We start from the raw sequence: 13,379 nt of genomic DNA, 5'->3' as shown, positions 1-13,379 counted from the left end.
ACATATATGCACCTACCCACAAACCTATCCACGCATGTACTACAACCACCGCAGGTGTCGGTTTCTCTCTAGCTCTGTTGTGTGTGCTACTACCCACTCTTGACAGACAACTTCCTGGTGATGACGTTAGATCATGACGTAACGCGAGGTTGTGAAAGCTGTGCGAACGGATACATCGTCCTAGCGCACTAAATTACAAGGTTGCTCCTGCACGTGTCATCCCACCTTAATGACAGCACCTGCGAAATGCATGAGCACGTAAATCGTGTGAAAACGTAGTCTCGCGCAGCCAGCCCCTCCCCCTTTTATATCACATTGCAACAGCCACGTGCCAACTGTCACGTGACTACCACTACTGAGTTGAATCAGGTCTGACCTGGCCTATAATAGTGTGACTGACTCAATCGACTTAGATAATCGAGTATGACTAATGTCCACAACATGCTCGTTTGTTATATCTGTGTATTGATCAATATACACTTACAGCCGTTCATTATTGGGACATACAGACCACCCACCATGGACCTCAATAATTTCTTAATAATTAACTAATGTTGGTGTTGTGACTGCAATTGCCGAAACTGCAACAGAAGCACGGTCCATCGATCCAGCCACTGCTGTAACGTGAGTCCTTCAAACACCACATCAGTTTTGATCAATTGTACAGGCTGAGTCCACCTACCAAAGAAAGTATCACAAACTGACATCTAATAATAATATTAATTAAATATTTATTGACCATTGTTGCACTAGTTCTTGCACATGAAGGCAAGTCGCTAGACCTTGACTGGCCGCCATCCATTTCCTTTGCAATATAGGTTGGAAGGTTCGTAGCTGCTCTTCTTGCTTCTCTTGCACAGCCACCACAAGTGCTATGAAGGCAACAATATTTTCAGTTGACATGATGCTCATCAGCATGTGATGATGTACCTTTGGCTTCCTTAGTTTTCTTAGGAACAACACGGCTGACTTCAAGATTCAGACTACTGCCAGATGGAGTTGAAGCTTGTATGTGTCCTGTGAGAAATATACAGATAAAGTCTAAGGTAAGCCGGCATTCACACACACACACACACACACACACACACACACACACACACACACACACACACACACACACACACACACACACACACACACACACACAGTGCCACACACACACACACACACACACACACACACACACACACACACACACACACACACACACACTGACACACACACACTGACACACACACACACACACACACACACACACACACACACACACACACACACACACACACACACACACCTAAAAAAATCCTAAATTTCAGGAGCTGTCTCTCAGAGGTCACGCCCCAGTTGTTAAGCTGGGCCCTGTGCGCTAGCAAACTCCTGGAGACGGGCCAGGCACTCGCAGGAGCACCGACTTGTAAAGCCAACTCTAGTGTGACCACCCAAAGTCTCACCAGGACCCCAGTGGCTGATGTCTGTCACGTCACAGCCAATGGCCGCTTAAGACCCCAGTCAATGACCAGGTACTCATTTATACTCCTGAGTCGAAAGAAGGAAATGTGTGTTAGTTTCTTGCTTAAGGAAATTATACCATAGCTCGCCATCACTGTGACTTGAACTTGTGACCCTTCAAGGTCCCGGATGTCAACACTTCATAAGATGACTCTCTAACCAACTGAGCTATCGCACCACACGACACACACACACAGTGACACACACACACACACACACACACACACACACACACACACACACACACACACACACAGTGACACACACACACACACACACACACACACACACACACACACACACACACACACACACACACACACACACACACACAAAGTGACACTATCATACAGTGTCAGTCGTTTTGCTGTGTGCTAAGTCCTCGTGCATATGCAAAGGCAAGCAAGAGTCACATACAAGAAATAAAGTAAAAGCAAGATAATGCGTCAAATAACAATAGAAGTATGCCACTTATTGATGTGCTGCAAACATATCAAACAGATGCCATATGACCAAAACAACTTACTGAGTAGCTTGTCCAGTGAAGTAAAAATCTCCTCTGGAGCCTGCAATGTAAAGCGATCTCAGCAAAACTAAATCCAGTGTAAACGAGTGACATTACCTTATACCAGGCAACACCTACGCACTCCATTACAGCACGTAGAACATCCTTCCTTGGACAACAGATTGAGAGATGATTGATAGACATGTCGACTGCAGGCGTTCTACATCAACAATCACTAAACTAGCATGACAGTCAACACTGATCGGTATTTTACCGTGTGTTTGGCGCTTGTCTGAGACGAAACACGGGAATCTCGAGAAAGCGATTCACTCCTTGTGTGACGCAGTCGCGTAGTGAGGCACCGAGAGAAGAGATGTGATGACTATGGCCATTCAATGTTCCTTGAATGTACTGCATTAACTGATCAACAAATCACACTTGCTCACAATATCAAAAGGAAATGTGGCATAACACAAACGTTAAGACCAGACGAACTAAATTTCTTGATGTTCGGATATTTGGAAATGAAACTTGGGCCGACCAATCGAAATAAAAGTAGTGACCATGTGACATTTTGAGCATGTGCAGTTGATTTCATTGCACTGCATACAAGTGTGAGATAACAAAATGGATACTAAAACAAAAGATGCTGATACTGAGCAAAACAGCCACGTCCTCTCTCGCGCTAGTCTTGAATGTAACAAATGTGGCACAGGTGAAAACTATTCGACATTCTTATGTTTTGTTGGGTCTTACAAGGTTTGAAGCATATAATAGAACCGGGATGACTAGACGAGTCTACGAAACACTGTAAGTTTCACTATTTTACTCAACAAAAAATTTGCAAATAACTTTTTGCAGATTGCAAATGTCCTGCTGTCTTTTTGAAATCTCTCAACAAACGCACACAGACACAGACACACAGGCAGACAGACAAACAGACACAGACAGAGACACACACAAGCATGCACAGACACAGACACAAACACACAGACACAGACACAGACACAGACACAGACACAGACACAGACACAGACACAGACACAGACACACACACACACACACACACACACACACACACACACACACACACACACACACACACACACACACTGTAACGCTAGACAGTTACATCATTGCCTAGGCAATCAGCTATAAGATAGACTAGACATCCAACACTACACTAGCAATATCACTACAGACTATGAGGCTCTCTTTACCTCAGCCTTTTGAGACACCTTATGCTGCTTTGCAGCACAGTTCTGCTTCACAAGAAGCTGAATAAGAGACTGTTTCTCTTGCTACACAACACATCAACTTTACTTGCACCACAAAAACTACACACCATAATATAACTCACTGATAAAGCCATGAAGTTCTGAATACGATCACGAATGCTTTTCAGTTGAGCAGCAGACCGTTGTTTGGCTGTCCTCTCTGACAAAAACTCATCGACAAGTTGCCTCCGATATTGTAATGCTGCAGCTTCACCAGCAATCTCAACTCGACACGAAATAAGCAATCTAATCACACAAACAATCAGGTAACCAACAAGCACAAACTATAATGACAAATGGCCCAGATGATGAAGATGTAGTTGTAGTATAGACATCGGATGTCGTTAATACATAAAGGTTTAGTTCAAATATCAACCATGTGTATACCAGTATGGTGGAATGCGCTAATTGGGAAGTCAAATAATTATGGAAAGATAAGAATAGTATGATATCATCATTTACTGACTGGAGTGTATTTCCATGACAACAAACTTTGATGGTTGTAGGAGTGTTGTTTGGTCTAAACTACTGTTTACTGTGTGTACATGTGTGAGTGAGTATGTGCGTGTGTGACTGCGTGTGTATGTGCAGGTGTGTGACTGTGTGTGTATGTGCAGGTGTGTGACTGTGTGTGTGTGTGTGTGTGTGTGTGCACGTGCATGTGGTGAAACTCCTTCTGTTTACTCTAGATTGATTAACAAGATGCTCTATTAATTACCTTATCACAGGTGAGACCACGGCTTCGTTACTCATCGACAGCATACCATCAAGCTTCCCCTCTAACTGCAGTAGCCTTTCTCTTCCTCGCCAAAACTCATTCGCTGCTTCCTGATGATCCAAAAAGCAGCGAATATGATCACGCTGCAAACCCTACTTCAAAAATCCGTGTCTAATACGTAAGACTTACACAACAAACTACAACACTGTGATCACCTCAATTAGCTCTTTTACACTCTCCATAAAGGGTTTTGGTGATGACATGTCTTTGAGATGTCCTTCTTCATACTTGAATCTATGACCATAACATGAAAGTTGCAAAGGCCAGATGACACAACATACAGTATCTCATACATAACTTGATGCACAATTTCATTTTGGAAAATGAGTTACACGTGACGTTAACTGTTTTGAATCAAAGTTACCTACTCTGAGTCAACAAAATATGTGCTCTGTAAGATCAACTAATGCAATCTCTATGTCTAGTCTTAACATTATGAAGAGCAGTTCACTCTAATAATGACTTAGTGAGCCGTTTCATTCTGAATACTCAAGGTAATCTGTGGCAATCAGTGGAAAATGAGACAAGGAAAAGAATTATGATGTTGTCCTACATGGACTTCAAGAGCTGAATTATATTATATTATTAGATCAACCGTTTTAGATTGTACTCACTGAAAAGTCACTGTAAACATGGAAGCCTTGCTGGCATCACATATGGTTAAACTGTCTTGATCCCACATCTCAAACCTTCAACAATGTGTGGAACTAAAGTAATCTTGTAAACGTTTCATACTTTGTCGAAGAATTGCTGTCTAATTGCCAAGATGTGTGTGTGTGTGTGTGTGTGTGTGTGTGTGTGTGTGTGTGTGTGTGTGTGTGTGTGTGTCTGTGTGTGTGTGTGTGCATGTTGACACGTATGCAAATTGCTTCTATTGACACATTCAAAACTAAATTGCTAATAAAACTTTCTAGCATTAAGCAGTTACAAGTCACAGTACCTCAAATTCTCAGCATCTTTTCTTATGTTCACTTTGTTAGTTTGTTCGGATAGATCCTGACAACCAGTGTGACTGACCTCCAGCAAAGATTGCAACACTTCTGGCAATAGATGTTCAGACAAAACTCGCTGAATTACAAAATACAAAAATAATTGTATGTTTGACAAAGATGGCGTAGAAAACTCTATCATTCCAATCACCCATCCATCTACATCTACAATGTAATAAAAGCAAGTATCCCACACACTTAATCCAACATGTTTTACAAATTCTTTTAGTTAGCTAAAAACATTATTTCTGAGACCGATGTGTCTAGAACCTGTGAATGTTAAGTGTGCATGCACACTACGATTTCTTTATGTCACTGAGGTAAGTCATAATCATCCTTTCTAGCAGTGTATTTGATTGGGGTTTCCTGGAAAAAGAAAAGAAGACGAGAAAAGACAGCAAGTTTTTTTGATACAGAAAATGACGTGCATTGCACATGCGCATAACAACAATGCAAGTGGCTGCTGCTTCATGAAGGTGAAATAGCACTAGTGTGGGTTGAAGTTCTTGGCCAAGGTCCCGCAAGAGCAAGAAATTTCTTGCCAATTTCCACCAATTTCTTGCAAGATCTTGTCAATTTCCAAGATCCTAGGCACATGGGGCTGACATTTTGAAACTTTGAGGAAATGTCCTATATTTTAGTAGAATTTTGATGTTATCGTAAAAAACGATTATAACACTATAAGAGCAGATTACAGCTAAGCGGAGTCAGCTAGAGCATACATTCATTCAAGATTTTCGAAGAATTGGCAATTTTGAAACCTTGCAAGGTCTGGGTCAAGAACTTGACCTGTTTACACACACACACACACACACACACACACACACACACACACACACACACACACACACACACACACACACACACACACACACACACACACACACACACACACACACACACACACAATACACTTACAATATACACATGTTCAAAACCAGGATGAGTGAGTGTTGCTGAATCACCCCAAACATAGCCTTCCTTCCACTCTTTAGGCACTCAGCCACCTGTACTTTAACACACATACTCTGGACTGCAGTTTACTTGCACTAACTTCACATTTATAAATACGACTTCGCCAAGACTTTAATCATGTGATGCTGTTTTCCAACCTTTTTACGTCCTTTCCAGTCTAGGGAGTATGTAGAAGACAAAGGCTTCCGAGCTTTCCAGGAAGAGGAAGTAGCCCAATCAACACCCTAACCTGCTTTTCTACGGAAATTTCAAAAGCCAATCAAATACATCCCTACAAGCCTTTTCCCTCCCTTTCAACTTGGTTGTTGTAAAACTCACATTGCCAATATTTACTGAAGATTATAACAACACAGCTATACATCTCCGATGTACAAACCAGACTGAGACATAAATATTATGCTAGCACCACAATCCATACAGCTATAATTATCATTTCCTAAATGAGCAATAGCAAGAGATTCAAAAGTTGAAAATCACTCAACCCTATTATTACATGCTGATTTCTCATGACTATAGCCCTATCCACACTGGCGACTGGATTGAGATCCAACCGCAAACGTCACGTCCACACCAATCCACTTTCAGTCCGATCGCAATAAATCCAATCCACAACAGGAGGTGGGTTCGATCCACATCGATCACGAACAATTGAATCCAATTATGAAAATAGTGGGTATTACCCTTGCATGCACTACAAGTATGGTCGGAACATCTAACCCTCCTCACTCTTCTTTCCTCTCGTTTGATTTCAATTGCCTTGTGTCACCGTAACAATGCTTTCCACCAGCAAAGAATCCACAGGAGGTACACATATGCCATCTTAAAATATGTCAGTCATGTGATACCAAAGAGAGCCAGAGATATTGTGTTCAAATTGCAGTGTGGACTGGACGCTCACTATCTCGATCGAATCGTGATCCATTTTTGGTCTAGTGTGGACACGGCTTCTAATTCAAAGTAGTTGCAATACTATTATACTCTATACTATGACATTGTGTTTAGGGATGCATTTCTTTAACTCCACAACCTAATCCGGTAGAGTTTGTGGACCTCTACCGCGTTTCCTTATCTCCACAACCTAATCCGGTTGAGCTCGCCCAGACTCCACAACCTAATCCAGCAGGAAGGTGGACTAGTAGGAGCTAGGTGTGACCAATTGGTATACGGAATGAAGCAGAGACGTTTCAATATAGAAAGCCTGTCAACAAAAGACGTTGTAGAAACATTTACGTCAGGTCTAGGTTCCACGGTATGAAGACCTAGCAGATTTGATGAAATGGAGCCCATTTCTCACTAGTAACACAATGTGCATGCTCACGTCTACTTAAACGTTTCTTTATTCCATGCTAACCCGATTCACTGGAATACTTCCGGTTAATCCAGTGGTACCACAGCCTCAACCAGATTGGCTTGTGGAAGTGAGCCCTAGTTAAGCTCTCGACAATTCATACCAACCTCTAAATCTGTCCATATTCGATCTTTCTTGTCTTGCAGTTCTTTCCTGTGGGCAGCATTATTGTGTGAAATTATCAACATTTGTACAAAATGTATCAAGAAATTGTTCAACCTTATTTCATCCGATTCATCTTCTTTACTGTCATTCAGCTCCAATAGATATTTTCCAATAGACTCACACACGTCTCTCACTTGTTTCTATGACAACACAATCAACAATATTACAACATCCTGACGTATCGCATCATTCGTGTTTACAGTGCAAGTTGACTCGAGCTTCACTCTCCCAGGCGTTGTTACAGATTCTGAGTGGCAATACGTTACTTCTTTTTCTCTGGGTCCTCTGATAGTAATACAACATAGAGACATTTAGATACGATAGCTGTGATGTACCACTTTGATTCTGATAACTTAAACTCACTTCACGGCAGCCTGTCGACCTTTAATTCGTTTAGTGAACTCGTTGTAGACGCTTGCTTGTTGTTGACGAGCTGCTGAGTGTGCTGATAGCAAAGTACTCTGCAACTGGAATTCCTCCAGTTTCATGCGCTGAATCTCATATTCATTCTCTATTGTAGATGGACACAATTGTAAGGCACATGATCACTACTAAGTGACATTGTACTACAGTCAGACCTCATTATTCCGATACCCTCACTTTCCAACAAAGGTACACGTGAGAGTACATAGTCACTTTGCTATGGTTACCGATAATCCAACAGTTGCATTAGTCCGACAGAAACCAGTGAGACAAATGTGGGCGAAATAACGAGGTCTGACTGTATTGCTGTCCTTGTATGAGAACTACACTCAATGATTGTATCCTTGATTACATGAGATCACATGCAACAACAAACGACTACTTAATAAATGCCTCACTTGTTTGCATAACGACTAAAATTGGCAGTACACAACGGGATGATGGCAAAGCAAAAGATGACAAAACGTGTCAGTACTGACAGAATTTACAATGTCAATAGTTGCACTATAAATGACAAAATATGAAAACAAACATATTTCCAGAAGTTCTCAATAAATCACTAATCTCTTAGAAAGACTTATTCAATACAATTAGAACTCGTTATTCAGACCACGTTTGTCCTGCTGGTTGCTGTCAAACTATCAATTCAAATTATGGTAACAACTACACAGTGACCCAGGTAAAATATTTTCACTTGTCAGAAAGTGAGTGTCGGATTATCGAGTGTCAGTCTAGAGAGGTCTGACTGTACACTTCAATGTCTGTAAAGCTACCCTGGAAACAGTAATTGAACACAAAAAAATTGATAAACAGAATATCAGATCTAAGCACGTATGCCCAAATAAGTTCCATTTCTTGTTCTGCACTATTATATTAAAAGTAACTTGGCAAGCTAGATCTGGTTATTTTAATGTATCAAGATGTCGTATCGTTACCATATAACCAGTTATTTCTGCAGTCTTAATTAAATTACTGCAATTTGAGAATTGAGACATAAGTTTTAATTACTGCAAATTAAATTTCTACATTCCAGCCACAGTGTGTGATTGAACACAGTATCTATAGACTAAGTCTAAAGAGTAGTTGTTTTGATAACATGCTTGTACCACTAGATGTTGCTAGGAAACCTCACTTCAGCCCATGCTACCAACTTTTACAGTGTGAGTGTTATTTCCTCTTAATGGGCAACGAATCCTCCCAACAGACAAAGTGCCGACATTGCTGACTCTGGAGAACACTGATAAGGAAACTTATAGATCCACAACAATACTATATAAGGTCCTTACAGATTAGTTGTTAGCAAGCAGAATAATTAGTTAAGAAATTACATCATTAAACCTACAATTGACAGCAAATGTTAAACCTACATCGGGCAGCAAACTCTTTAAGAAATACAGTATCAATCTCATAACATTTAGAATCAACTAATTGAACTGGACTGTTGCTACGTACTTTACCTGCAGCAATTATTTCAGTTCTCATCCTGGATATTTCTTGTTCCAGCTGTTTCTTTCTGGACCAAATGGCCGTTAATTCATCAAGAGCGCTGGTTCTTTGATCATTAACAGAAGTCTGTACACGCAACTTCTCCAGCCTATAGCATGTACAGCTACATTATCGGTTCAATAGCCACACATTGACAATATTAACAATAGAACTATAAATGCCATGCAGCTAAAAGTAGTGCATACAAAAGATATCATCACATACACCAACAAGTTCTATTCGTTTTCACTCTATCTGAAAATACACTTTGTCTAATCATCACAAACAAAATTGACTTAACTTAATTAATCAAATCTCCACCTACTAATCTTGGTGTCCCACGTTTCCGCAAAGGTTTAACTAAGCTGTTGGGAGCGAACTAAATCTACATATCTAGGAAGCCTACAACGCCTTTCTCAGCCAATCGTGGTGTTATTCGCATACTTTGTAAGCCACGTGTCCTGCATGAGACCATGTAACAGTCCATCATGCATCCTTGCGGGTGTTTCGCTATAGCAAAGAGCTCGAATTTCACAACTTCGCCTTTCCACCTTGGTTGTTATCAATCATTGTCAGCTGAAACGTGAGTGTGCATCATAGAAAGACGTCATGAAAGAAACGTGCATGATTTTGACTTTACGTATCAGACTGAAATAATTATTTCTATAATAAATTTGCTACTTTTATGACAGAACATCGGATAATTGAATGCTTGAGTTGGATAATTGAACGCAAAATACTATAGTAGACTGGTGTGATATGAATATATTATTATTACTAACAGTACAGCTGTCTTGATAAACAAAGTGTGTAAGTATTACCTACAGCACAGCAGAATGAAAGACTGTAACACTGCTAAAATAGTCTGTAGTCATCAAAGAAACATACTACACATGGAACACACATGTCGTGCCTCCTGGTTACTATATATTATTCAATATTCATAACACACAATGTTTTTCTTAGTCTACCACATGTAATTGTTGCCTTACAATGCAATGTTAGCTCTGACTTCGGCAACCTTCCTGTCACAGAATAAAAACAAGTCAAAACTGTGCCACATATCCATACAAGTAGTAAGATGAACCAAAAAACTCACACAAGTACAAATACCAAAAACCAAGTAGAAATCATCTATTGATCCATTAACCCACACAGACATCTGTCTCTACTGTCAGGATTCTGTTGCCAACCAAGAAATCTCAACCTGTTAGTTGATACTTTGAAACTCATGTAAACCACACCATATGTAGCAATGCAGCTAAAAGATTTGCTTCATCAAATTTCTAGTTTTCACTCATACCTTGGTATGTGGCTTGCTATAATGGGTATAATGGAATTGGTCAAAACACACTGTATCTCAAGATGTTATCAACTGAGTAACTAATGAAGCATATTGGTTAGTTATGGTCTCACTTTGTATCTCTAACTGCTCAGTTGTATTTGCCAACATCAGACATGTGACTTTCACAATGCGTACGCCTTTCATGCTTAACATTATATCTCAACTAATCAACTTTAATATACAATACCAACATGGACGGCTATGTCAATGTGAAATTGCTACCAGCATGTCCATACTAAAGCCTTAGGCCATTCCATTATTCATTATCAAAATGGTGTCGAGAGCATGTTTTTCATAAAAAAAACAATTTCTTCTTGCTACTGCCCACTTCCGCGTGCACCAGATCATACAACGCTTCATACATGGTGGAAATACGCTGCTGTATAAAATCGTGAAAAATAAACGAAAAGAGTGTAAAGAGTGTTCTAGGTCACGTGCGGCAACACTATTCCATGAAAAAAGATTTCTTTTGATTGACAAGCACACCGCGGAAATGTTTACGATCGCCATTTTGAGTCAGGTGATTCTGTCACGTGTTCTTAATAATAAACACGTAATCAAATAATGAACAAAAGCATGCGGTCCCAAAAAAGGATGCGAGTGGGAAATGGGAAACAATGAATCATATTGGAGTGGCCTTAGTATGGTCTGTTATTCTTTACTACAAGTAACCTCACACTATATTCATATCCATTTAAACAACAAACTTTCATGTTACCCATGCACTAGACTCAACCCAGTCTCTCTCCACCCTCGTCATTCCCCAGATTGTCAATATTCGGCGGAGAGGACCGCTCACTGATGTCACTAAATACTGCCATTACTGCACACTGTGTGCCAGCTGCCTTGGCCACATTTCCACATGCCTGGTAACCACCCTTGCTGTGGTTGCAAAGGCGTGGCACACAAACACTTCACAAATCGCCAGGAGAGCGCTCCTGTCGCTTTCTGTGCCTAGATTCGCATTGATTTAGGAATTAGCACGGCTTTTAAACAGGACTTTTTGTCTTTTGTCAGACAATCTGGCCGTCTTACGCATCGTTTGCGCTATGAGTTTGGCTCCAAGAGCTTCCAAATCCAATGTAAATGGGTCTAGACAAGAAAAGGCTGAGATGCAGTTCATGTGCTGAAGTGTAATGCATGCTTGTCTTTTAACAACGTACGGGATTGTTGGCTGCTTGGTTTACATCTTGCATAAATTATCGGCTCATGCGAGCCGAGCCGTTTATTGGAACACTATACGTCTGCTACAGATCGGTAACGAGGTGCAATAATGGCGAGCACTTAGTGACGATGTCGGTGGGTGGTTTCAAACCAGTCTCTCTCCGCCGAGGATTGACAATCCAAGGAATGACGAGGACGGCGAGAAACTGGGTTGAGTCTATGCACTTCTTGCTTGCAGATGCTAAGTCAATAGGACAATCGCTGTTACCAGTGGTTTTTGTGAGTTGGCATGGCAAATTTGAAAATATAAATTTCATGTAGCAAAGTACCCAGTGCTGTCCCTTGCATTTGCATCCATAGCAAAATGCACATGATGTACGTACAGCTACAATGCACAAAACTAAGAAACTTAGTACTCACAGCTCCTTATAACAAACACATGTCCTATTGTTCTACTACAATATAATTCTTTGTATGCCCTACTACTTCTTCTCTGGACCAATTGGTGCATGTACAGAGTGCATATACTTCTACAGAAACATTCTGATTAAACTGTTCCTTCCAGGTCTTCCTCTTCAGGTGGACAGCATATTAGACAAAAAACAATGTCGAGGGTCCTTAAGTACGTATTACAAATGGATTATGCCCAGATTACCGGAAGAGCTTAGCACTATGCTTCACACTGCATGCAATTCTGTAAGTCCAACCTGCCACATCAATGACTACAAATAACGAATAAGGTGATTTAAGATTCTTTCTAATCACTTTTAGAAACAAAGAATCACTGTGTCATGGCCTTACAGTTGAAATCTGTTTTGCTGTGCACATGATGCTGCAAGTAAGCTTATCTATAAACCTCGTTCAGATCAGACATCACCTCTATTCCTATCTGATCACAAGAGTTCAGTAGTAAATCTGTCTGATTGTGAGTAATGCAACAAACAGAGCAGATGAAATCTATATAAACTGCCCTGTGTGAAAACGTCCATAGTTTTTCAAACATCAAATGTAGCTTTCAGCTATAGTATAGCAACACGTTTATAATAGAAAACAATACAACACAAAATCCATTCAGGTGAAATGAAAAAATCATGTAGATGAATTACTAAAGTGATAAGACATCTTACTTCTGACTTTTCACACGACTTGTTAGAAATTTCCAAACTGGATCTAAATGTGGCCTTTCAGTCAGACTAGAACAGAAAAAATGTACGTTTGAGGTTACATTGTAACTGTAGCTTCATCCAGACAACATGCTGCACGTGCACGTTTTTCATCATCTCACCTCTGTCTAGTCTTTTCCTTCACAGGTGTACATGTAAGACCTAATTCATCGTTAAACCATTGCTCTAGACGCTTTGACGTGACAGTAATACCGGTAATTTGCTCTGCCATTGCGACGCTTAGCGGCTAACC

At 40.5% G+C, this 13,379-nt stretch overlaps 1 protein-coding gene across 2 annotated transcripts in view; it reads right to left on the bottom strand.

The window, feature by feature from the left end:
* Window positions 1-450: 450 nt before the first annotated feature.
* The window catches only part of LOC134186677 (HAUS augmin-like complex subunit 5), a 12,934-nt gene continuing 5 nt past the window's right edge, over window positions 451-13,379 (bottom strand). The window contains exons 1-19 of one of the 2 annotated variants that reach the window (XM_062654691.1): window positions 13,249-13,379; window positions 13,091-13,156; window positions 10,447-10,479; window positions 9,427-9,563; window positions 7,910-8,057; window positions 7,747-7,831; window positions 7,601-7,686; window positions 7,489-7,534; window positions 5,010-5,137; window positions 4,225-4,303; window positions 4,010-4,161; window positions 3,375-3,537; window positions 3,235-3,315; window positions 2,289-2,434; window positions 2,132-2,234; window positions 2,036-2,075; window positions 931-1,017; window positions 740-872; window positions 451-678 (exon numbers count right to left, since the gene is read on the bottom strand). The exon at window positions 13,249-13,379 is cut by the window's right edge and continues 5 nt beyond it. In XM_062654691.1, coding sequence (XP_062510675.1) covers window positions 549-678; window positions 740-872; window positions 931-1,017; window positions 2,036-2,075; window positions 2,132-2,234; window positions 2,289-2,434; window positions 3,235-3,315; window positions 3,375-3,537; window positions 4,010-4,161; window positions 4,225-4,303; window positions 5,010-5,137; window positions 7,489-7,534; window positions 7,601-7,686; window positions 7,747-7,831; window positions 7,910-8,057; window positions 9,427-9,563; window positions 10,447-10,479; window positions 13,091-13,156; window positions 13,249-13,358 — 1,953 coding nt within the window. In that variant the 5' untranslated portion in view covers window positions 13,359-13,379 and the 3' untranslated portion in view covers window positions 451-548. Of the gene's footprint in view, window positions 679-739; window positions 873-930; window positions 1,018-2,035; window positions 2,076-2,131; window positions 2,235-2,288; window positions 2,435-3,234; window positions 3,316-3,374; window positions 3,538-4,009; window positions 4,162-4,224; window positions 4,304-5,009; window positions 5,138-7,488; window positions 7,535-7,600; window positions 7,687-7,746; window positions 7,832-7,909; window positions 8,058-8,124; window positions 9,293-9,426; window positions 9,564-10,446; window positions 10,480-13,090; window positions 13,157-13,248 lie in introns of those variants that run through there. The other variant, XM_062654692.1, reaches the window with a different exon arrangement.

This window comes from Corticium candelabrum, chromosome 11 (genome assembly GCF_963422355.1).
Source record: "Corticium candelabrum chromosome 11, ooCorCand1.1, whole genome shotgun sequence".
NCBI lineage: Eukaryota > Metazoa > Porifera > Homoscleromorpha > Homosclerophorida > Plakinidae > Corticium > Corticium candelabrum.
This window is presented reverse-complemented; position numbering and strand designations above follow the sequence as displayed.